This window comes from Glycine max, chromosome 10 (genome assembly GCF_000004515.6).
Source record: "Glycine max cultivar Williams 82 chromosome 10, Glycine_max_v4.0, whole genome shotgun sequence".
Lineage (NCBI taxonomy): Eukaryota > Viridiplantae > Streptophyta > Magnoliopsida > Fabales > Fabaceae > Glycine > Glycine max.
The window spans coordinates 42,119,143-42,141,784 of NC_038246.2; the positions used below are offsets into that span (position 1 = coordinate 42,119,143).

Below are 22,642 nucleotides of genomic sequence, written 5' to 3' on the forward strand. Positions count from 1 at the left end.
TATAGATAATTTATTTAATGTCAAAATATTTAAATAATTAAATTAATATCATTTAAAATGTTAAGTAATAAATTCTAAATATGTTCTTTTGAGATATGAATTTAATCTTTATCATCTTAATCATTTTTTGTTGATGTGACATAAAATATAAATATATTCGTCTTATATTAATATATATACCATAGAGCCCCCTAAGTGCCGGTGTTACAATAATATCATTGTAAATAATTAATGATTTAGTGGATATGGAAACGTGTTTGAAAAAAAGTATTCATAGATGCCGAGCACAATTCTTGTTCATCATGATCTTATTATTATATTGATTTTTTTTTTTATAATATCCTTGAAGATATATATAGAAGTCACTTTAATATTTAATGGTTTCTAGTTATGTTAAAGGAATTTACTTTTTAATTTTTTACTGAATAATATTTATCTTATTTTATTATAAATCAAATTCTCAACACAAAAAATTACATGATTAAAAATAGAGACTAAAAAACAATAGAATTACCCTTACTAATTCATCAACTACTCCATTTACTTACCTCTTGGCAAATCCTGTAACAAAAGATGGATTATGGGCCAATACCTTCCTACACTCCTCAATTAAATACCCTACCTCAGACATATCAAGTATCAACACATGTATGTATTACAAATTTTGTCAACAATCAGCTTACAATCAATTTCAAAATTAATATCCTTAAAGCCCAACGAAGTTGCAAACTACATTGCTGAAAGTAAACCCCATGGTTCTCCCTCTTGCATGTGTTGAAGGAATTTACTTAAGAAGTAAAATTCTTGCAATGTAATTTTTTATTTTCATTAAAAAAATTGAAGACGAAATCTTATTAATCAAAGAGCAACCAGTTATCTCTTATTACTTGGGTTAATAAATTAATATTGGTCTTTGATGTTTTTTTAACACATCTTTATTTTTATGGGTAAAATTATCCTTGGAAAAGTACTAATTGAAGTATGACAACCAAATCTAGGATTAGGGTTGACTACATCATCTCATATAACCTATATTAAGCCAAATCAGAATATGATACTTAAAAGCTTAAGAGGATACTTATCAATAATTTCCAAAACATATAACCCATATTAAAACTGGCTAAGGAGATGATCTTAAAACTACTCTTTTTTTCTTCCTTTTTTTTTAACTGGGACGATATTAGACCTTCAAAGTTGCAGTTCTGCTATTAAATATAATTGTAATATTATGTACTACTAAGTATTGAGTATTCACAGTCTAGGAACATTAAAGAAGCGAAGAAATTTTGTTTGTTTGACAGTAGAAATCACACCACTCCCTCCCCCACCCAAAACCAAAAACAAACGCAACCCATTAACGTCCTGAAGTGACAGGAAATGGACAATTATTTGTGAAAAATTTAAGGATTTTTTTTCAAAACTTTGTGTGTCCTCGGCACTTTTCCCAAGTAAACTGTCTATTAACAGCTGTTGCTTCCTTACCATATCCATGTGCCTCTTTCTCGTCACGCTACTATTTGTATTATTTTCCCTCAACACAATACAACAAGTGGTCCAATATTTCACTGTAAACATATAGAAACCATTAACTAGCTACAGATATATGCTCAACATGTGCTGCCATCGTATTAAATGGGGAAAAAGAAATTCATCACAATAATATAACTCTAGTACTCAACAAGCTTGAAGACCAAGCTAGACTTTGAATTAGAATTTTAAACGTGAAAGTGAAATATATGCAATAAAAAAGAAATGTTAGTCATATACTATATCCAACCTAGAAATTGACGATATATAGTATCTGTAGTCACTGCCCACTGCCTCTTGTTTTCTGCGACTTCTCTGTGAAGGAATTATATATTATGCAATATTTAGATTAGATGAGATCATGAGACCTCTTCTCAATATGAACGCAGCTGGTCATAGAAGGACTATCATGTGTTTTATGCATAATCAAATTAGATTGATTTTTAAAATGATGAATAGATTTAATTTTTCATTCTTTTAATTAACAATACGAAAGACACGTACTTGTACACATTAAAAGGTTTTTATTCACCTAATTACTTTGACTAAGCTTCTCCAGCACACATACTTGATGCAATACACCCCAGAAACCATGACTTGTTCTACTGTAAAATGCATTTTTAAATTTTGTGCGTGTAAAAAGGGATACGTTACAGTTACCAATACAACCAAACTTTTGTGTTGTTAAGCTTTAGTACATCTTGCTGTGCTAAAAGCTTGTTTTATGCTTCCATCAATAAAATCCATTTTACTTTTCTTTTAAAAAAAATACAATCAAACTTTTTTTTTTTTCATCTTGGACAAGTATTTTGATTTGTAAGAGTAAGGAGACACTTCTAACACTGTATTATGGACAAAATAACATATTGGAGCTATCAGCATAGGCTATCCAAAAGATTACTATATAGATCTAATCGCGTCACAAACAGTTTCATTCAGTCATAACTAGACATCAATGAATCTCCCTAACGAGGATTTACAATTAAGCTAGATAACAGTTACATCATAAGTACGTATTCATAAACAGGACGAGAATTAATTTTAGATCTTTAATTACTTGTATCCACTCACATCGAAAGAAAGAAATAAGTATTATTGATTTAGGTAAAGCTGAGAACAAAAGTTTCATACACAAATACTATTGAAATGATGCCCAACATGAGAAAGTTATCAGGACACAGAAGGGTAGGTTTTATTTTCCTTTTTCCATTCTGGCAAGTTTGGACAGGGGCTAAGATTTCAAACGATTGGTTAATTAATGTTGTCCAAAAGTTGTGGGGGGAAGAAGTTTCTTCTGGCAGACGCCACAAGGGCTTATAGGCCTCAACCTTTGACTAATGTGTGAAACACTTTTTGAAACTCGGAAAGCAAAAGGGCAACCGTGTCTGTTTTTTTTTCTCACATTAGTTGATCTCTTTCCACTGCTTGTCAACAAGCCAAAGTGTGAATATGTGTCGGTTCTGGACCCTTTTTATATACAAGATTACAACACTGCACACATATTTGACTTTGCTACAAAATCACTGTATCAGGAATTTAGGACCCACCAGAATTTTTTCCCCTGACTTATAGACCACTAGACTTCATCTGGCTAAAGCTTTTCAAATAAGATAGGCGGGGGGCAAAGGGCAACAGTGTTGATCACACAGTCAACGGGTCAGCACTTTGATTAAGGACTCATTGGTGGGCTGCATGTGGTGTGTGACACATTTTCTTTATCATTGATCATGATTGAACGAGGATGTATCTAATTGAAACCCTTGTTAGGTTGTTAACCTTGAGTTATATACTTGTTCAGTTAATTGATAAAGAGCAAATTCATATTTCAAAACAAAATGATTTGATTTTCGTTCTTGATGTAAGAATTTTGTTGGAGAATAATCTACACTTACGTAAGCATTTAATGAATTTTGAGATCTGTCTTGATCTTGATAAGCCTGGGACAACTCACATAAATTTTTCTAATTCAGAAAAGAAAACCTTGAGTTATATATATATACACACATTAACCTTGTCGCTGTAATTTGTTTTCTATCTTTATGATTTTCTACCGTGCTCAATTAAACTCCAACCGATGTGGGTGAGTTAAAAATGCTTTTGATCTTTTTAGATTAATAACGTGTGAATGATTGATTGAATGTGAAGATGCGATTATCATTAACGTTCTGATCTAAATTTCCATTCCAAGTTTTCTTTTCTCCTGTGGGGTCAAACACTTTATAAAACACGAGCCAGGAAATCCTGAAGGTGATTTTTAGTCCAGCACATTAATTACCATGAAACTCTGTACCATAAAGTATGTGGATATTTAAGTATGTAGTCTACCCATTCGTACCAATATAAATAGTACATATTGGCATTTATAATAAAACATGCAACCATTTTATTCTTATCAATTCAAATTTCATTAAATAAGATTATTTGTGTGTATTATTTTTACGCGATAATAATCTATTTGCATCAAGGTAGTATACATGATTTTGAAAGTCTTAGGAAGAAAAAAGCTGTATAGAAATGGACGATAATTATTTGAAAAAAGTACTCCTTTTGATTCTCTAGTGGTTTCTTTTAAGGACACAACGGAATTATTTGTACGCTCCTTGGTTAATTATGATGGAATCCTTCAAATAGTATAGCTATGATTATACATAATACCTAAAAAATTCAAACTATTCAATCATTTATGGTGCAATGATCCGGCATTGGTCCTTGTTAACCTGTCCTCTATCACTCTTAATGGACCGTCACACATTCTATGAAGTCTCCAATTATTAAATTGGATTATACGCTGCTGTAACATAAAATATAGGAGCAGTGTCCGAGGCACTTGAACAATACAATTTTCTAGCCTAACACACTGAGAACCTCTGAGAAATTCACCAACTACGTAGTCTGAGCTCAGACTCTACCCTCCAACCTTAATTAAATAAATAAAAAACAGGTTTTTGTTTTTGTCAACATTTTCATTGAATTTCATGACCTTAATGTGTTCCTCTCACCACCACCACCCTCATTTAAACACCGCCTAGGTTTGCTCTCTTCTCCCTTCTCCGCACTCCTCCGTTTCTCATTGGTTTTAATGGTCTTGAATCTGCTTTTAATTCTCTCCTCAGCCATCATTGATTCAAAACTAGTTTTTTTTTCTCTCTATTTGATAATAACAACCATGTACTTGTTTCATTAACTTTGTTCACACCCATCTTCAATTGAATAACAACCATAGCCTACCTCAAGTAGATTTCCCAAGAAAGTGCTATTTGTTTTCTCTCTAATCCCTTACATTGTTGAGTTCTTCTATTCATGTATTGTGTTCATATTCAAGATCTGAGGGAACCAATTTGCCAGCATTTTTATCTTTAACATCTGGTATGGATCTTGTAAGCAGAAGATACTTGATTTATGTGTCACAACATGGGTCACAACCACAAGCACTTTCACCAATCACAAGTCCAGGGAGTTCAATCTTTCATCCACATCAACATGCTTCGAGCACCAGTTTTCCCATCATTGCAATTGCCATAATAGGAATAATGGCCACAGCATTCTTGCTTGTGAGCTACTACATCTTTGTGATCAAGTGCTGCCTCAATTGGCATCGAATTGATGTTCTGAGACGTTTCTCTCCATCTAGAAGGCGTGAAGATCCACCACCAACATACTCACCAGCCACAGATACTCGTGGACTAGATGAGGCACTGATCCGGTTAATCCCAGTGACTCAATACAAAGCACAACAAGGGGATGATAGAGACTTTGGAGAGAGAAGATTCTGCGAATGCGCTGTTTGCTTGAATGAGTTTCAAGAAGATGAGAAGCTGAGGGTTATACCAAATTGCAGCCATGTGTTTCACATTGATTGCATAGATGTTTGGCTTCAGAGCAATGCCAATTGCCCTCTTTGTAGAACAAGCATTTCCTTGACAAGCAGATTCCACATTGATCAGCTTCTCACCCTAAGGCCTTCTTCTTCTTCTTACCCTCATGATCAAACCCCACCTAGGGAAAACCTCATTGGTGGTGATGAAGATTTTGTTGTGATTGAATTGGGTAGTGATCATGATAGAAGCCAGAATTTGCAAGAAAGAGGCAATGCTTTGGAGTTACCAACATGTCCTATTAGTCCTTCTTCACCAAGGAAGCTATTGGAACATAGAAATGTGCAGAAGAAGAAAGCAATGAAACTGCAGAAAGTGACAAGCATGGGGGATGAGTGTATTGATATTAGAGCCAAAGATGACCAGTTTTTCTCAGTGCAACCAATCAGAAGGTCTTTCTCCATGGACTCATCAGGGGATAGACGGTTCTATTTAGCAGTTCAAGAAGCTCTGAGGAATCAGAACTGGCAAGTCAATGAGGTCAACTCCATTGAAGGTTGCAGTGGAATTGGTAGTAGAGCTAAGAGGTCATTCTTTTCCTTTGGACATGGAAGTAGATCCAGGAGTTCTGTGCAACCTGTTTCTTTGGACCCCTGAAATTTCTCTTTTGTCCCTCGTCCCCCCTTTCCATTATGTTTGCAACTTGCAAGGTTCTTAGGTCTTTACCTTTTTTCTTTTTATTCTTTTGGTGAGGATGAGATAGAGATGTTACTATGTTAGATGTATGAACAGGTCATAGGATTGTATAACACACAAATATTCAAATGGATTTAATTCTTAACTTAAAACCATTATTTCTGTTTTATGTATGTTTCTGAGTGTGTATAAAAATAATGGCATGGTGTTGTGGTATGGTCTAGTTTGCTTCAAACGGCAAGGAGCTATCACGATGAGCATTATTGCTGAAATCATCACATAATAGCTTTCTAATGGAAAAAAGTTTTCCCGCTATGGATCAATTAAGTTGTGCCATGTCTTATTCTAGGTATATCAAAAAAGAAATAAGCAAATCTTCCTTTAAAGTAAAAGTAATGGTAGGAAATAAAGCAAAAGAAATGGATAACTCGACCAATTACCTAAATGGAGAATCCAAGGGTGAATAAAGTAGACAGGTGAAGGTGTCCCAGATTTTATTTTAAAAGAAGGGTGGGGGGTCCTTGTTTCATTGATAAATAGTATAGTACACAACCACCAAAATTATATTTCTGTACAAACCGTGTGTGTTGTAATGCTGGTGGATGGATAGGAAAGTTTGGTCATATTTGGTTGGTTTGGTGATGCTTTTTTGTTCCACAGTTTCATCTGTTTCCAGCTAGTAGGAATCAATCATTAATTTGCGGTTGAAATTTTTTTTATTAACTAATGAAAGAACAGCCAAATTTATTGGTAGTAGTTCATCAATCATCATTGTAGTTCTGATTTTGCCCTACCAAATATATTTGTCTGCACATAGTAATTTCTTAAGCTCGCTGAAAGGGTTAACTTTAATGTTCATATGATCTTTTTACCTTTTATTTTATATGACATTTTTTTTACTCTAAAATAAAGCATTGGAACTTTTGTCCAAAGAATCCCCTTCTATTCTTTCTCATAATAGAGTCCTCCTTCAAGGCCATGTGCACGTAAGCATGGGCAGGGGCTACAAGATCTGTTGCACACTTCAGGAACCCGTGAGATGCCACATCTTTGTCAAAAAGGTAAGGGGGAAAAACACAGCCAAAAGTTCAAAGAAAGCTAATCCCCAAAAAGAGGAAAAATGATCTTCAATGTCATGGGGCCTCATTGTCTGGTGTTTTTGAAAGCAACTCAACAATTTTTCTTTTATATATATATATAACAAAACATTTTCTTGGAATAGGACGAGACAGTGAATGCAAGATTTGTTATCATTTTTTAATGCTTCTCAATTCTATTTGCCTTTTCTTTTCTTTTGTCAGAAATTTTACTTACTTTGTAGTATATAAGAATCAGAAGATTCTACCAAAAAGAAGAATACACATAATAATAAATCTTAGAATCACCTCTTTATATACACACTTCCTAAAATTTCCTTTAATTAATTTGTGTGGTGTGAACTAAGTTCCTAAAATATCCTTTTTTCGTTATCACTGCAGGTACAAAGAAAATATAATAAAATTATTATAAAAGATAAAACTTTTTGAATTGGTTAAGTTCAAACAATTTCGCATTAGTTGATCGTACTTTATCAAGTCATATTATTCATTATGATTTAATAATAAGGTAAATTTTTATTGCATGTTTGTGTAAAAATATAACTTTAATTATATTTCTTTGATATCTGTTAATCTTTCAAAATGAACAAATAAAAGGAAAATGATGAAATATTATAATTTGTAGATGGTAATGTAAGAAAAAATTAGTAATAACTACTATAGGAATATCTATTATGATAATTTCTACACTTCAAAATTTAGTCTCATTTATAATAATACTTTGCTTTTAGAGAGAGAAAAAATGGTACTGTGGGCAAAATTAGTAATAACTACTATGTAATAAAAAAGTGTTTTTACTTTTGTATATAGTTTAAGATAATATAAAACTCTTCCATTTCCAAGATGTTTGTTTTTCCTACCTTCTCATTTTTCAAAACTTTTAAATACATTACTTCATTTTTTTATGTAATTATCTTATCATTTATATCTTAATTTTTGATGAAAAGTATTCCTTAAGTTCCATTAGCTGTATTTTTTTTATTCAATAGTGATAATTAAGAACTTCTTTTTTTTAGAGAGAGGGTGGTAGGTGGCTGCATTTTGGATCAAATTTCTTGTTTGGATTCTGAGTTTTGTGGAAAGTGTATCTTCACACGACCTGTTATTTCATAATTTCGTTATTTTTTTGTTGGTCTACCAGCTATTACATAATTTCAAATTAGTGCTTAGTTAATCAGGTCAGTGGTTGAACTTCACAGGTCTTTTTCTTTAATTTTGTCTCACTAGAGCTGGACTATATGATGACAAATTAGATGACATCCACACCCATTTTGTTGTCTTTTGTTTTTGGCGATGGATATGAAATTGATAGTCGCTTCTTGCACTCCTAAAATTGCTTCCGGCTCCTTTTCAGAATATTTTTTTTACCTTCCAGATTGACCAATTTGCAATATAAAAAAGTGCATCCAATTCAAAATGTAATTTTACATTATAAAATAGCTGATCCGAAAGCCAAAAAAATGCAAAAAGCAATCCGGAAGGTGCAAAAAGCAATAGCTTATGAACACTTATGGGGGAGGGACGATAAAAATATCAAAGACAAAGAGAGTTAAATAACTAAAAATATAATTAACCCTTAAAAAACTAATAATAAAAAAAATTATAAAATATAAAGATATAAGGTTACTTGCGAGACTTATTTAGTAAGGTTTTTAGAATTGTTGGGTTAAAGAGGTATCTAAGGTTACTTGTGGGACTTATTTAGTAAGATTTTTATAATTGTTTAGTTAAAGAGATGGATTGCTTAAATTATGAAAAGTATATATGCGTGGAGTGTAATGGTAAGACCCTTTTCTTTTTTTTTTGAGAAGGGTAAGACCCATTTAAAAAGCTCCAAAAGTGGAGGAAATAAGATGGACATGACCCAGCAACAAGCAATAAATTTTCAAATTTAAAACTCATAAAAAAATTGTCCCAAATACACACCACACCAAAATTTGCAAGAGAATTCAACTACACTGCAAATCATGATTGTTAAACTCGCACTTTTAATCGTGGAATCGTACGATTTTACGATTCCACCAAGGATCGGCGAGTTGAATCGGAAGTAAAATCGAAACCGGAGTAGGATCGTCCGATTTAGCGCGAGTTTAGGTAGACTCGCGAGTCTGTTATGAGTTGGTGGGTTCACAAAAATTATGAAACGACGTCGTTTTGAAGCTTACTCACTTACTACGTTACTCGCAACTCCGTGCTGAGCTACTCACCTCACCTTGTTCGAGTTCTGCTTTGAAAGCCCTCAGTCGCGGTCCTCGTCATAGCTGGCCCTTAGTCGCGGTCCTCGTCGTCGCTGGCTGCTGCCACGCTGGTCCTCACTCGCGCTCCAAGCTTTGCTTCACTTCACGACGCTAAGGTAATTTCTCCTCTCCTTTCATGACCTAACTCGCTGAGTTGCTGGTTAAGAACGGTTCTGTCACTCTGTCTAATTTAGCAGCCAGAGTCAATTTGATTATCAATTCTAGATTTATTTAAGATGTATGTTGGCTATTCAACAACAATCTATGCCTGTTTGCTGGGTAAAAATAGAAACAGATCTGCATTAATATATTAAGAGATTGTAACATGATTGATGCTTGACGTCTATATTTGCTTCTATCCCTTTTTTTGTTTTGTTGCTTAGATGCATTCGATTTTAATGATTTTTGTGTGATTATCTTTGTTCATAATCAAATACATATGTGAATTTTAATGGATTTGTATTCTTGTAGCAGAATTGTAGGTGATTATCTTTGAGTTATTATGTTCTGAATGAAGAGTTTTATTATTTTATTTTAAAAATTTCTCTCAATTTGTGTTCAAATGTTTGCTCACAATGCTATATTGATATCTTCATACATAATCAGTAGAGGCAAACTTATTATAATGTTAAGTAGTTGAGCAGTTGAGCTGACAAAAAAATGTTCAATAGTTGAGTTGAGAGTTTTTTTACTGAGCTGAAAAAGGGGTAACTCGATTTGATTTCTTTGCTAGTTAATGAAGTAGGGTGAGTTATTTATTTATTGTTTTATATTTGATTTTTGGTAGGTTGATTATGTTGACTACTGTCTACTGAGATTAAGAAGATTGTCAACTTTGATCCATTGTTTATTCCTTGTTTTGCTTTATGATGCTGATTTTATTGTTCCTGTGTTGTTATTCTGCACGTGTATGACATTTCTTACTTTCTGAGTGAGTAATTGAGGAGTATGCATTTTTAAACAATGAAAACTGAGATTTCAATAATCACTTTAGTGATGTTAGTTTGTTCTGCAAGACTGCAACTAATTTCTTTATATGTTCAAGAATGAATTTACTATCAAAATTCTAAAGTTCATTGACTTTATTCATTGAAATTGAGGGATTTGTATTCCTGTAGCAGAATTCTCTAATTGTAGGTGTTAGTAAATGGATTTCTATTATGAATGGTTCAGTGAGTTTGGGTTTAAAAAAGCAACAAACCAGTGATCCTGAAAATTCAATTTGTTAGTAGCCCAATTTGGATAAATTCTGCACAAGAACTTACAAGATAGTACTCATAATAGAAGCTGCATTCTATATCAGAAACATGGACTAGTTGTTAATGTGTAAGCATGTTTTTTCTGTACCACTTTAAGGTAGAAGCCTGTAAGCATGTTTTTTCTGTACCACTTCAGACAATTTAGATTTGACAAGACATCCTAATTTGTTTGTAGCCCAATTTGGATAAATTCTGCACAAGAACTTACAAGATAGTACTCATAATAGAAGCTGCATTCTATATCAGAAACATGGACTAGTTGTTAAAGTGTAAGCATGTTTTTTCTGTACCACTTTAAGTCTAATTGAAACTATGGCAATTTTGAAGTTGGAACACACTTTGGCAATTTTGAAGTCTAATTGATTTTGGCAATTTTGAACACACTTGTATTTTAATACAAGCTAGAACACACTTGTAATTTAATATATTTTTTTATTTGAGTAAACTCTTATGATTCTACAAATCTGCTTTAGGTATATACAAAGTACTCCTGTTTTATGTTAAGAAGTTTGTGAGGGTAAGGACCAATTTCTGACCCAATCTGTCAGAGTTGCATCGTTTCTACTAATGTCTTCAATATTATCACTCTTCATTGCAATCACTTTCTCCTCCGAGTAACTTTCTTTAAGCAGAACTTGGAAGATTTCACATTCAATATTGTTTGAAAGCTTTGAATCTTTGTACCCTCTGTCACATATACGGGGAAAGTAAGCTATGATAATGAAACCACTAATAGAGTATAGCAAAACCAACGTTAAATAACAGAATTACAAGTGCTTCCATACCTCCTACTCAAACGATCATACAAAATGGTGTTATCAGTTTGAAGTACAACCACACAATTAAACCATCGCTCAGGAAAGAAAACGCAGCCATGGTAGTCCACAATGTTTCCCCCCGCTTCCATAACATCCTCAAGTTCATCACAGACCTACAGATATAGTTGTAAAGCCAATAAATCAGGAAACATAAACATGATGACAAGAAATGTGTCAATGATGAGGATAATATTAAAATTATTTCATGTAACCCAACATAACATAAACCAAATCCAGGTAGCAGTTCAGCATCAAACTAAAATATCCTGATACATAATTGGAGAAGTAGGTTCGCAACATGAGATAAGAAAGGGACTTCGTTTTCTTTTGGCAAGGAAGAGCCCTAATAAATTACAACTCGATGTACATAACCAATTGTATAAACAAACAACTAAGATCATGAGGAAAATTCAGAAGAATAATTAGTTTCAATGTCTTTTATCACAGTTGAATGATTAGAAGTTCAATATTTGTATGCACTATGGTAATAAGAAGAATGAAGAAGGAAAAGGGGTAAGGACAGCTGCAAAAGCATTAGACACCAGAGTAAGAATAAATGGCAAAGATATGTTCCCGTCCCCTTCAACCCAAATAATGTGATTTGTAATCTCCAACAGGGGTATTAGAAATTGAACCAGGAACATTATAACATTAAGTAGCATGCACCTTTGATACCAATGAAAGGAACCCTGACATAATCTCCAATTCTAAGCTCAATATATCTACCACCTCAATTTTTTTTACAAGGATCATCATTGTTTAGTTACAGTACAGAATCTATTCACCTATTATCTACGCATCCTTCAAACAAAATGAACTTAAGAACTTCATCAAAATCCATATGTTGTTGCACCACAAAAGGAATTGGCTTTTCTAAATTGAGATGTGTAAAATAAGAAAGTAAAGATGTATCTACCAAGTCTTCATTAAGAAGATAACAATGAAGCCCAAGATCCCATCCATCCATCATGCAAGTTCTTTCCTTTGACTAATTCACCGACATTGATGTGGCGGAGCTGGGTGGCTTCTGCTAGAGCAGTGCACACGGTTGTCTTTCCAGTCACCAGATGTTTGCCTTCTTCCTCTTGCCATTTTCTTCTTCGACCACCATCACAGCAACAAGCAGAGTACACTTTTACTGTTTCGCAAATGGTATGATACTACAAATCTCATCATCATAAGAAACAGAAACACATTTGTGGATAACAAAAAGGGGACGGAAATGATCAAACCTGGAAAAGGGACGAGCAGTGAACAGAGATGTGCGACCGGAAGAAAGGGTTTGTGTGTTTGTGCGGTGGCTTCTCACGAATTAGGTTTTTTTTTCTTTTCTGTCTGTTAGTGTTAGTGCACGTGTTTGCGGTTTCAACTTTAAAGCATTATTATTATTTGGCGTGTCGTACAAGATAAGCCTAAGCTGTAGGATAAGATCAATTGCAGCGCCACCGACCTTTACACGTCGATTCTTTCTGAGTTTAGAACGTAGAAGAAGCCAAAGAAAATACAGATAATAGATTTGTAAGATAGAAATTAATTAATGTCTATCTTTTCTCTGTTTCTTTCTTTTAAGCTTGGAAGCACATGCACTGTTTTTCTGGTTCTGCTACACCGCTAAACACAGAGAAAGGCACAGCACGATGACGATGAAGATAATGGTAGCGATTAAGCGAGTGGTGGACTACGCCGTGAAAATCAGGGTGAAGGGCGACAAGACAGGGGTGGTGACCCATAACGTGAAAATGTCGATGAACCCCTTCTGCGAGATCGCGCTGGAAGAGGCCCTCCGCATCAGGGAGTCTGGCTTGGCCTCCGAGGTTGTCGCCGTCACCATGGGACCCTCTCAATCTGTAGACACTCTCCGAACCGGTCTTGCCATGGGAGCCGACAGAGGCATCCATGTCGAGTCAACTGCTTCTCTCTACCCTCTCTCTGTTGCCAAGATTTTGAGAAAACTCGTCGAGATTGAGAAACCCGGTCTTCTCATCCTTGGCAAACAGGTATTACTATTTCCTTTTATCTGGGGTTTATTATGTTTGTATTATGATTATTAAGTGTTTGTTTTCTTCTTTATTATTTACAGGCCATTGATGACGATTGCAATCAAACAGGCCAGATGATAGCAGGACTCCTCAACTGGCCTCAAGGCACTTTTGCTTCTAAGGTTAGTCCATTCCATTCCTTTATCACTATCTATCATGTGCTCAACTTACATATCAATTTATTCTAATTATTATCATTATTATTTCTCTTCATTCTTCTTTGCTGTTTTATCAAAGGTACATGTTTTCTTTGAATACCAAATTGATTCCTTCAAATCATTTGCATACTGTTGCCTCTGTGCATCATTGCCCCCATCCATCTTTTATTTATCCTAATAGGAATACTATTGAGGTCTTTGTGAAAAATCATTAGAGATGAGTTACACAACTTCCTTTCTTCATTTTATTGTATTTTATTAAAACAGGTATAAACACTACACCTTAAGTTTGGTATGTATATATGACAAAACATTAAATTGCATGCTTGGTTCTGTCTCCAGATTGTGGCTTTGTGCAAAAGTTCCAAACCATGGTTTGGGGATTTTCAAAGCCTAAGGGCTTGTTTGGATACAAGTTAGAAGAGCTTTTGAGAACTTCTCTAGAGGAAATATAGAGCATTTTTTCCAGTATAGAAGCTCTCTAAAGGCCTCCAACTTGTTAGATTAAAATAAAGAAAACAGTCAGGGAACTCCTCTTATGGTTATGGATATACGTATCAATGTATGTGTAGTAATAGTAATGGCTCAGCAACTCAGGTATCATCGATGGTTTTCTGGAATTTTGCTCTTTTGAAGGACTGGAGTCTTCTACTGATTCTGAAATATGTTTCTTGTTACTCTTCAATATTGTTAAGGGAACTTATCCTTAATTCCTTGTTATATCAAACCTTGTTCCATCATTTCAATTTTCACATCCATTTTTCTTTCAAAAGTAGTTTATAGTTTGGTCATTGTTGCATCTTGTGTCCAACTGTTTCTTAACAAAATTATTGACCAAGTTGATGAACTAGGCCACTTCTTTAGGAAAGAATTATCTTTATTTGTCACTTAGTTGTCTTGGAAGGATACAGGGTCATCTGCTAGGTTTCAATTAGAGTAATCAAGCTTTCATGTGGTAGAATTTCTTAATGACTTATTAAGTAGGCATATGCAGCAGATATCCAAGAAAAACTGCAGTTCAGTCTTATAGTTTTTGAATAATAATTTTAGTCTAAAATATCAAATTATTTTATAACTAACTGCTGCTTTCCAGTAGGTGGTCCTTGACAAAGAGAAACAGGTTGCCACAGTTGACAGAGAGGTTGACGATGGTATTGAAACCGTGTGTCTAAACTTACCAGCAGTAATAACGTAAGTTTGATTCTTTTAAGTCTGCTGCATCAACCCTATCTATATTCTTAAGAAGCTTTGCCCTTTTGCACTTTCTCTCTTTGGTATATATGTATCACACCGCATGGTGGTGGCCTAAGATGGATTTAATTTCCTTTTCTCTGTTTTTATTTTCCACTTTCTTTTCATTTCATTCATAACTTAAGTTCAAATTAACTCATTGGATCGTGAAGCAACCTATAATACTGTCTAAACCACTCAGTCAGAAAAGCTTTCTCTTTGAATGATATTGCCAGTTTGTTTTGCTTGGTGTGATTATAAAAACAAAGGAAAACATCATGTTAAATGTATAATGAAGTACTGGATTGTAGTTTTCATTTTATTTTTACATCGTTTTGTGTGAGGACATTTAAAATCAAAAGTGTGGTAGAATCTGTTTTTTAATGCTATGTTTTTGGTTTAATAGTTACTTGAGATTGAAGGAAATAATATTTTCATGACTGCTAGTGAGTGTAAGCTTGAGTGAAAATGCATTCAGCCATAAGAGATTTTATATGCATGATGGTTACAAACCTATTAAATACAAAACAAAACTTACAACAGAAAAATGATTAATTCTAACTCTACTTCCTAAGTTACTATGTATCTAGATTCTAGGCTACTGCAGTAAGTAGAACCATTATTATCATGTAATTTCCCACACAGTTATTTGTTTTTCTACTTTCTGCAAAATTATCGTTGAAGCATAAAAAACTGTACCCTTTGCCAAATTTCTGAATGCAAACATGAATTGTTTCTTGTTTAACACTGTAATCTTCAAATTGTGACTCTTTTATTACTATTCTTAAAATTTCTCTGGGATGCGCATCTTTATGATTGAACTATATCAAGTGTCTTGATTGCATATAAGATTATCTTTTGTGAATTTTCTTGATTAAAACAATGCTTTGGAACTGATGTGATCACAAAATGTAACCACGTGATCTATAAACCTCAGTCAAAGTGCTTCAAATGAGCAGTGACATAAGATATATAATATTTGGTTGCTCTAACTTTTGGATGACTTGGACATTTCTTGGTAATAGTAATTGGTGATTTAACAAGTGTGTTTTTCTCCATTCTTTTAAAACCCTTTCTGATATGTGAATTTTGAGCTTTTTCTTCTTTCAGCACCGATCTGAGACTGAACCAACCAAGGTATGCTACTCTTCCCAACATAATGAAAGCAAAGTCGAAACCCATAAAAAAATTCACTCCGGAGGAGTTGAATGTAGAAATCAAATCTGATTTGGAGATAGTTCAAGTCACAGAACCTCCCAAGAGAAAAGCAGGGGTTATTCTTTCTTCTGTGGATGAGCTGATTGACAAACTAAAACATGAAGCTAATGTCATCTAATTATTCTCTTCTGTGAATAATATTGTACCAACATTCTGATTTTGATCAAATGACTCAATGAATTAAATAATGTTCCTTTTTAATTTCTTGTATTTATCGTAGATCCTACGTCTAAATCCAATCCTGACAGTCGTCTGGTGAATGGGAACCACTGTTTTGTGGAGATAGTGCCATTTTTATTTTAGAGATGCTTTTTTTTTTTTTTTTCTTTTTAAAGTTTTGAATAATTGATATCCAAATATCATACTAGTCATTAGATGTATCACTAATTTGAGTTAAGTTGGGTAGGACTATTTCAGGTAACAAGTGCATTTTCACGGACTAAAACTGGAGACATATATCATCAGTTAATTTATACGCATAATGATTGTAGAATATGACATTAGTAAAGAGGAAATGGATAATTTTAATGGTTTTACCATTGATTTTGGTCGCTTTTGAGCTATGATAAGATGATATAAATAGAGTAAAATATTAAAATTGGTAGTTTTTTTTTTACAAAAATTATAATGCATTTTAAAAAATAAGTGTAATCTAAATATATTTAGAGAAAAAGAGTGGAAGTTATTAACATTATTGAGGTCTCTTTGTGATATTTCACGCAATTTGATTTTGGAATTTAAACGTTGACAATTAATCTTAAAAATAATTTGACCGTTTTCATAAACATTTCGTATGAGTATATATGCTGTGTAAATTTAATCACAAACTGTTATGTATTTAAGTTTAGCACTAACAATGTATATAAATTAAACTCATTGTTTCACTCTTAAAAAAATTTCAGCATGTTTGTTTGAGATATTCCACACGCTACTCCATGCTTGAAAGAATGAAGAGCAAAATCAACATTACACTATGACTATGGCGCTGGATAATTTTTTATCCGAACATTGCTGTGAACACTATGGGAATGAATTCTCTTAATTTGAAGTTTGATTAAAACATTACACTGCTTACAATATTCTGGTTTATTTACTTTAGCAAGTAACTTGTGTTAGAATAGGCTAGAAGTATTCTTTGATGGCAAAATTTCCCTGTTAGTCACATGGTTCTTATTATAATTTGTTGTGGTAATTCCTTTGCAATTAAAAAGAAAAGATCTGTGATAACAAGTATAATTGTGCAAAAAACAGATTAAGAAAATTTTATGGTTAGCTTGATGACAACAAGTCTTTAGCGAAGGCTTGTTTTCGTACAAAAATATTTGGACAAAACATGACTATTGATTGACTAGAAAGTTTCATGATTTCTATTGTTTTATTCTCTTCCCACTTGAACGGGCACTTCTTACTTTCCAGCTAAAGTTGTTGACTTGCATTCTGGGTCTTCATTTCTGCACTTCGAAACCTTTTGCTCACTTTTGCCCCACAGTAGCAAGTAAAGTCCAATGATGACTGCAAATGCTCCTATGATGCTGAAGAAGATTTCATGAGAAACAAATTTCAGAACTATAATCCTCATTCCAAAGAAAGTTATGCCGAATGTGCATGATTTTACTCAATTTAGGGTGGAGTAGAAGAATAAATAAATAATGTCACATGCTGTAATTCATGGATAAAGGCATAAAGCCATAAAGCTATAACTACTTGTTCTACTTTCTTTTTTTTTTATTTGTTTTGGAAAGTACAATGACAGTTTCCAAAGTGAAAATGGTCCATTTACTACATGTTCTAAATTTTAAGATAATGTTTGTATTTGGGACTTTGGAGACATAAAAAGGATTTGTATTAATGCAAAATTACAGATAGAGCAGTCTAACAGACATGTAGAAATATCGTTCTTGTAGATTTATCTGCAATTCATTGCTTTGTAATGTTGAAAAATAAAAATTGTGAGGCATGGATTATTACCTGCCAAAATAAAGTTTCTCACCAAGGACGAAGTACGCTACAATATTCACTAATACCGTACAAAGAGGGTAAAACATTGTCACAAAAACTGGCCATTTTTTCTCATTGCACCATAGTATAACGTAGATTATCAAACCAGCTACGACAATTCCCTGCCATCAATGATTGATATCGTTAGAACTCTAGATTTCGTTCTTCTGCTTTTGGTGCAAAAACTTTGTACTCTTTATGAGGTGATTAGTTATACTTAACACCATATATTGTGGACCACAAGTCAATATTGAACCCTATAGTCCATGCTGAAGGGTTGCGTTCAACTATAACAGTTAAAACAGCTGATTGGGCTGCTCCAAGGAAGCACATCCACGTGGTGAGTGATAGTGGGGCAGGGTATCTTTTCAAAGTGGCTGCCTGCATTTCCACAATCACAAGATATCAGAATTGGTAATTTCCTTTCCATTATAAGATGGAGTTATAGCTGATCTCGCATAGTGGGATAAGGTTTTTGTTGTTGTATTAGGAAATATGGAATCAGTTAGTGGTTTATTAGAACTCTTTTTTTTACACACACACACACACATATATATATATATATATATATATATTGTATTGAAGCCAGCTCTTTCTTGATGTATTGATGTATGATGTATAAAATGTGCACGTAAAACTTATAAATAGTTATGACTGAGTTAAGGGGAAAACCTGCATAATGTACCATATAGACCATGTAACACAGCTTAAAACTGTAAGAAGTGAGCCTTTCAAGCTCTCATTGATAGCAGCACTTTTTCTTGGAATATGGATTAGAGGAGGCCATAAATTTCTCATAACGAGTCCTTTGTATAGCGTCATGATCAAAGCACCAGCTAGGGAGATCGGTCCCTAAAACTTTTGCTATCCCTCAAGGATTTTGAAGATCAAGAACCTCAAACCTGCATTTAATTCAACTCTTAGGGATCAAATATAAAATGTAAATATTATGATGGCTTCTGTCTTAAAAACTCCAAAATCATGTAGATAAAGAATTAAGCGAACCTGAGAGCCACTGCAAGAATGAAGGTAAGGGTAGGTATGGTGTTGAGCATTGCAACAAGGAAGGTAGGATTTGTGTATTTCAGGCTTGCAAAGTGAATATTAAGAGTCAAACTACTCCTGAATTTTTTAAAATTAGACAAATCAAGTTTTCATACTTGAGTTCTCGTATGGTGTGGAAACATGCATATTTATTTGCACTTACCCTAGCAAAGAAAGCACAAAAATTTGTACAAAAAGAGAAAATGTCAAGTGTGGTCTAGCTTTTCTGCAAGAAAACATGAATTGTCAGCTACATGACAAAGTTTTAGGATTATAACAAATTCAATTGTTGAAACAAACAAATTGAAATTGATCAGATTATCAGAAATGTAAATGCTAGATATTAAAATGCTACCAGATTGATAACACAAAGAAAAGTCATGCAAATGCAGACCATCTCTTGAAGAGAAAAGTATATGTACCTCTCTAGAAAGTATGCAAAAGGGAGCATCACAACCACAGCTACTATCTGCCGATAAGTTACATACACAAGGGCTCATCCCGTGATTGAAGGAGGCTTTAGTGATCAGATATAAGATGCTTAAGCCAACCTGGACTAAGACCATGAGCAGGTATGGCTTGAAATCTCTGTATATAGTCACAAAAGAACATCTTTTCTGTTCCATAATAAGTTTAGTGATTCTCTTGTTTCCTGTGCTTATTCACAAGCTCTCAATTAAGATGCTCAACACAAACTAATGTAATATATAACTACAAGTTAAGGAAAATTCCCACAAAATGTATTCAAAATCCTGACCAAAATGCATTATCATTTTCGATAAATGCTGGTTGAAGATTTTACTTAACCAAAACCATAAGTAAATATTTTCTTTAGTAATTTATATGTTGTGTCCTGACATAGAGTAACATCACACGTGGAGCCAAAATTGAATAACTTAATTTAATCATCTTTGTCCTTTAATGGTAGGGAAAAATTGATTTGAAAACTTCTTATCTTTTATCTTTGGTTAATTTCGGAAAGGCATCAAGATAATCCCTGAATCAAAAATTAGTTCAAATTTTCTTGATTGATAACCGTTTTCTATTTTCAATGAATTAATGCATCTGATATAATAAGATAAGAAGTGATTATTCATTGATTTGGAAACTTCTTACTTTTGGTCTTTGATTAATCTCGAAAAGGCATTAAGATAATCCCTGAACTAAAAATTTGTTCAAATTATTTTTACTATGAAGTCATGTCTCTTGTCACTCTTGTGCAGTTAGTCGTCTAATTTTATAATGTATCCGAGGCAATTGGGTCTTAATTATATAGTTATAATAAGAAAGGGATAAAAAATGAAGCTTCTTTCTTGACGTACAGCTAGTTCATGTAGTTCGTGTTCGATCTCATGTTATCGTTTGGCAGCTATATAATTAAGTTCCAATTATTTTAAACAATGAAGCTTATTCTAAATTTTATATTAAAATTAAAAATGTTAAAATTAAGTTTTAAGTTTTAACATTCTATAAGTATGGCAGCTAGATAGACTATAGTGCATGTAAACCACTTAACCTTCACCACCGATGAAATTATATGCACACCCGATATACCTCCCAAGATCATGAGCTCAGGCATCCTCCTGCATAGTTTACTCATATATTGCTGTTCATTTTATGATCTTACATCCACCGTTTTAGTATGAAATTTGTTTTTCTCCAAATCATTGATATGCAAAAATATTGCCACTAGTCACTACTGCTTACAATTTTCCGGTTTATTTACTTTAGCTTGTAATGTTGGTTAATTTTGAAAATCGAGATAATCCTGGATAAATCTGAAGTCGTGTATAAACACTTTCAGATTGAATCAAATTTCGGGGTTCAACCAAAATTGTTCAATCGGATAAAATCAGAAGATTATAATTCACGAGTTTTGTTTTGGTCTTGTGAGTTTTTCACATGTTATGCTTTCTGAACCAGGATGATTATTTATAATCAAAGAACAGGTGGTTATTGGCGGTTGATGGAAGTTATTTATTTTTAAAAATTGTCGTTGATGGAAGTTTTAGTAACTTCCATGTAACTTCCAACCGTTGATGGAAGTTTTAGTAACTTCCATGTAACTTCCAACCTTTGCCTAAACCGAACATCTCGTTATTACATTAAAACAAGCGTGCACTCTTATTTTAACATAATAAAGAGATCAATTACACTAAAATGTCCAACAAACCTCCCCCAGTTTAGTGTAATTACCGATCAAATCACCAAAGTCATAACATACCACAAACTACTGCATAGATGAAATATCGTGACGATTGAATTTCATCTTAGCAAATTACACATTTCAAATATTCGAATATCAGGGTGTCACTAAGGATTGAACCCTTTCTATTCATAATGAATACATGAAGATAATCTGCACAATAGTTTATAACATTACTCTTGCTCGACACTAGTTTTACTAGCCTGTGTCCCTATCCTTCATAAGCATATCAAAGCCAAGTCCCAGCTTCTTGAAGCGGCTAAACTTCATGCTTATATAGGTAGTCCTTTTCTTTCTTGCACCTGTAAATGCAATTTTTCAAAAGAACCATTGAGAAGTTATACGTCAACCTCCTTAACTTACAGAACCGAACACATTCCTTTTGGGATACTTTCGATGATGTGTTCCAATCTCTACATGTTAAGCTTTCCACATTGAATTCAGCACCTAATGTCATATTAGATGGGAATTGGGTATCTTAACATAAGAGATTTCAGATGGACTTTAATCCTAATCCCACAGCCGACCTTTTCACGAGATCTCTACTTAACCCTTTGGTTAAATGATCGGCCAAATTATGCTGAGTTCTCACAAACTCCACTGATATCACACCATGCATGATTAACTCCCGAACCATGTTGTGTCTAACACCCAAGTGTCTAGACTTCCCATTATACACTTGACTATATGCCTTAGCCAAAGTTGCCTGACTATCACACCTGATAGACATGGGAGGTATAGGTTTGGGCCACAATGGAATCTCATAGATCAGATTTCTTAGCCACTCAGCTTCTTTACCAGCTGCTGCTAAAGCTACAAATTCAGATTCCATTGTTGAATTTGTAATGCAGGTCTGTTTCTTGGATGCCCAAGAGATAGCACCTCCTCCAAGGAGGAATACCCAACCACTTGTGGATGAATAATCCTCCATATTGGTTATCCAACTTGCATCAGAGTAACCTTCAATAACCGAAGGAAATCTAGTATATGTCAAACCATAATCAATGGTTCCCTTTAAGTATTTGAATACTCTATTCATAGCTTGCCAATGATGAGAACTAGGATTACTTGTAAACCTACTGAGTTTAGCAACAGCATAAGCTATATCAGGCCTAGTACTAATCATTGCATACATGAGTGATCCTATCGCCCTTGAGTATTCAAGTTGAGACACTGCTACACCTTTATTAGGTAATAGCTTCAGGTTAGGATCAATGGGAGTACTTACCGGAGAACAATCTTTAAAATTAAATTTCTCCAATATCTTCTCAATATAATGTGATTGAGAGATGGAAATACC

At 33.7% G+C, this 22,642-nt stretch overlaps 2 protein-coding genes and 2 pseudogenes across 2 annotated transcripts; 2 read left to right on the top strand and 2 right to left on the bottom strand.

Annotated features, from left to right (window-relative positions):
• Nucleotides 1-4,275: 4,275 nt before the first annotated feature.
• Nucleotides 4,276-6,153, top strand: LOC100794749 (RING-H2 finger protein ATL16). The gene has a single exon (XM_003535392.5). It carries the CDS (start codon nt 4,896-4,898, stop codon nt 5,997-5,999), a length of 1,104 nt encoding a protein of 367 aa, XP_003535440.1. The 5' UTR covers nt 4,276-4,895; the 3' UTR covers nt 6,000-6,153.
• Nucleotides 6,154-11,046: 4,893 nt separating this feature from the next.
• On the bottom strand, nt 11,047-12,825 carry LOC100805559 (adenylate kinase isoenzyme 6 homolog; annotated as a pseudogene).
• LOC100806085 (electron transfer flavoprotein subunit beta, mitochondrial) lies at nt 12,774-16,295 on the top strand. The gene is made up of 4 exons (XM_003536199.5): nt 12,774-13,446; nt 13,530-13,610; nt 14,743-14,837; nt 15,987-16,295. The coding sequence occupies exons 1-4, from the start codon at nt 13,087-13,089 to the stop codon at nt 16,210-16,212; spliced, it is 762 nt and encodes a 253-aa protein (XP_003536247.1). The 5' UTR covers nt 12,774-13,086; the 3' UTR covers nt 16,213-16,295.
• Nucleotides 14,999-20,997, bottom strand: LOC100795281 (WAT1-related protein At5g07050-like; annotated as a pseudogene).
• Between the last annotated feature and the right edge of the window lie 1,645 nt (nt 20,998-22,642).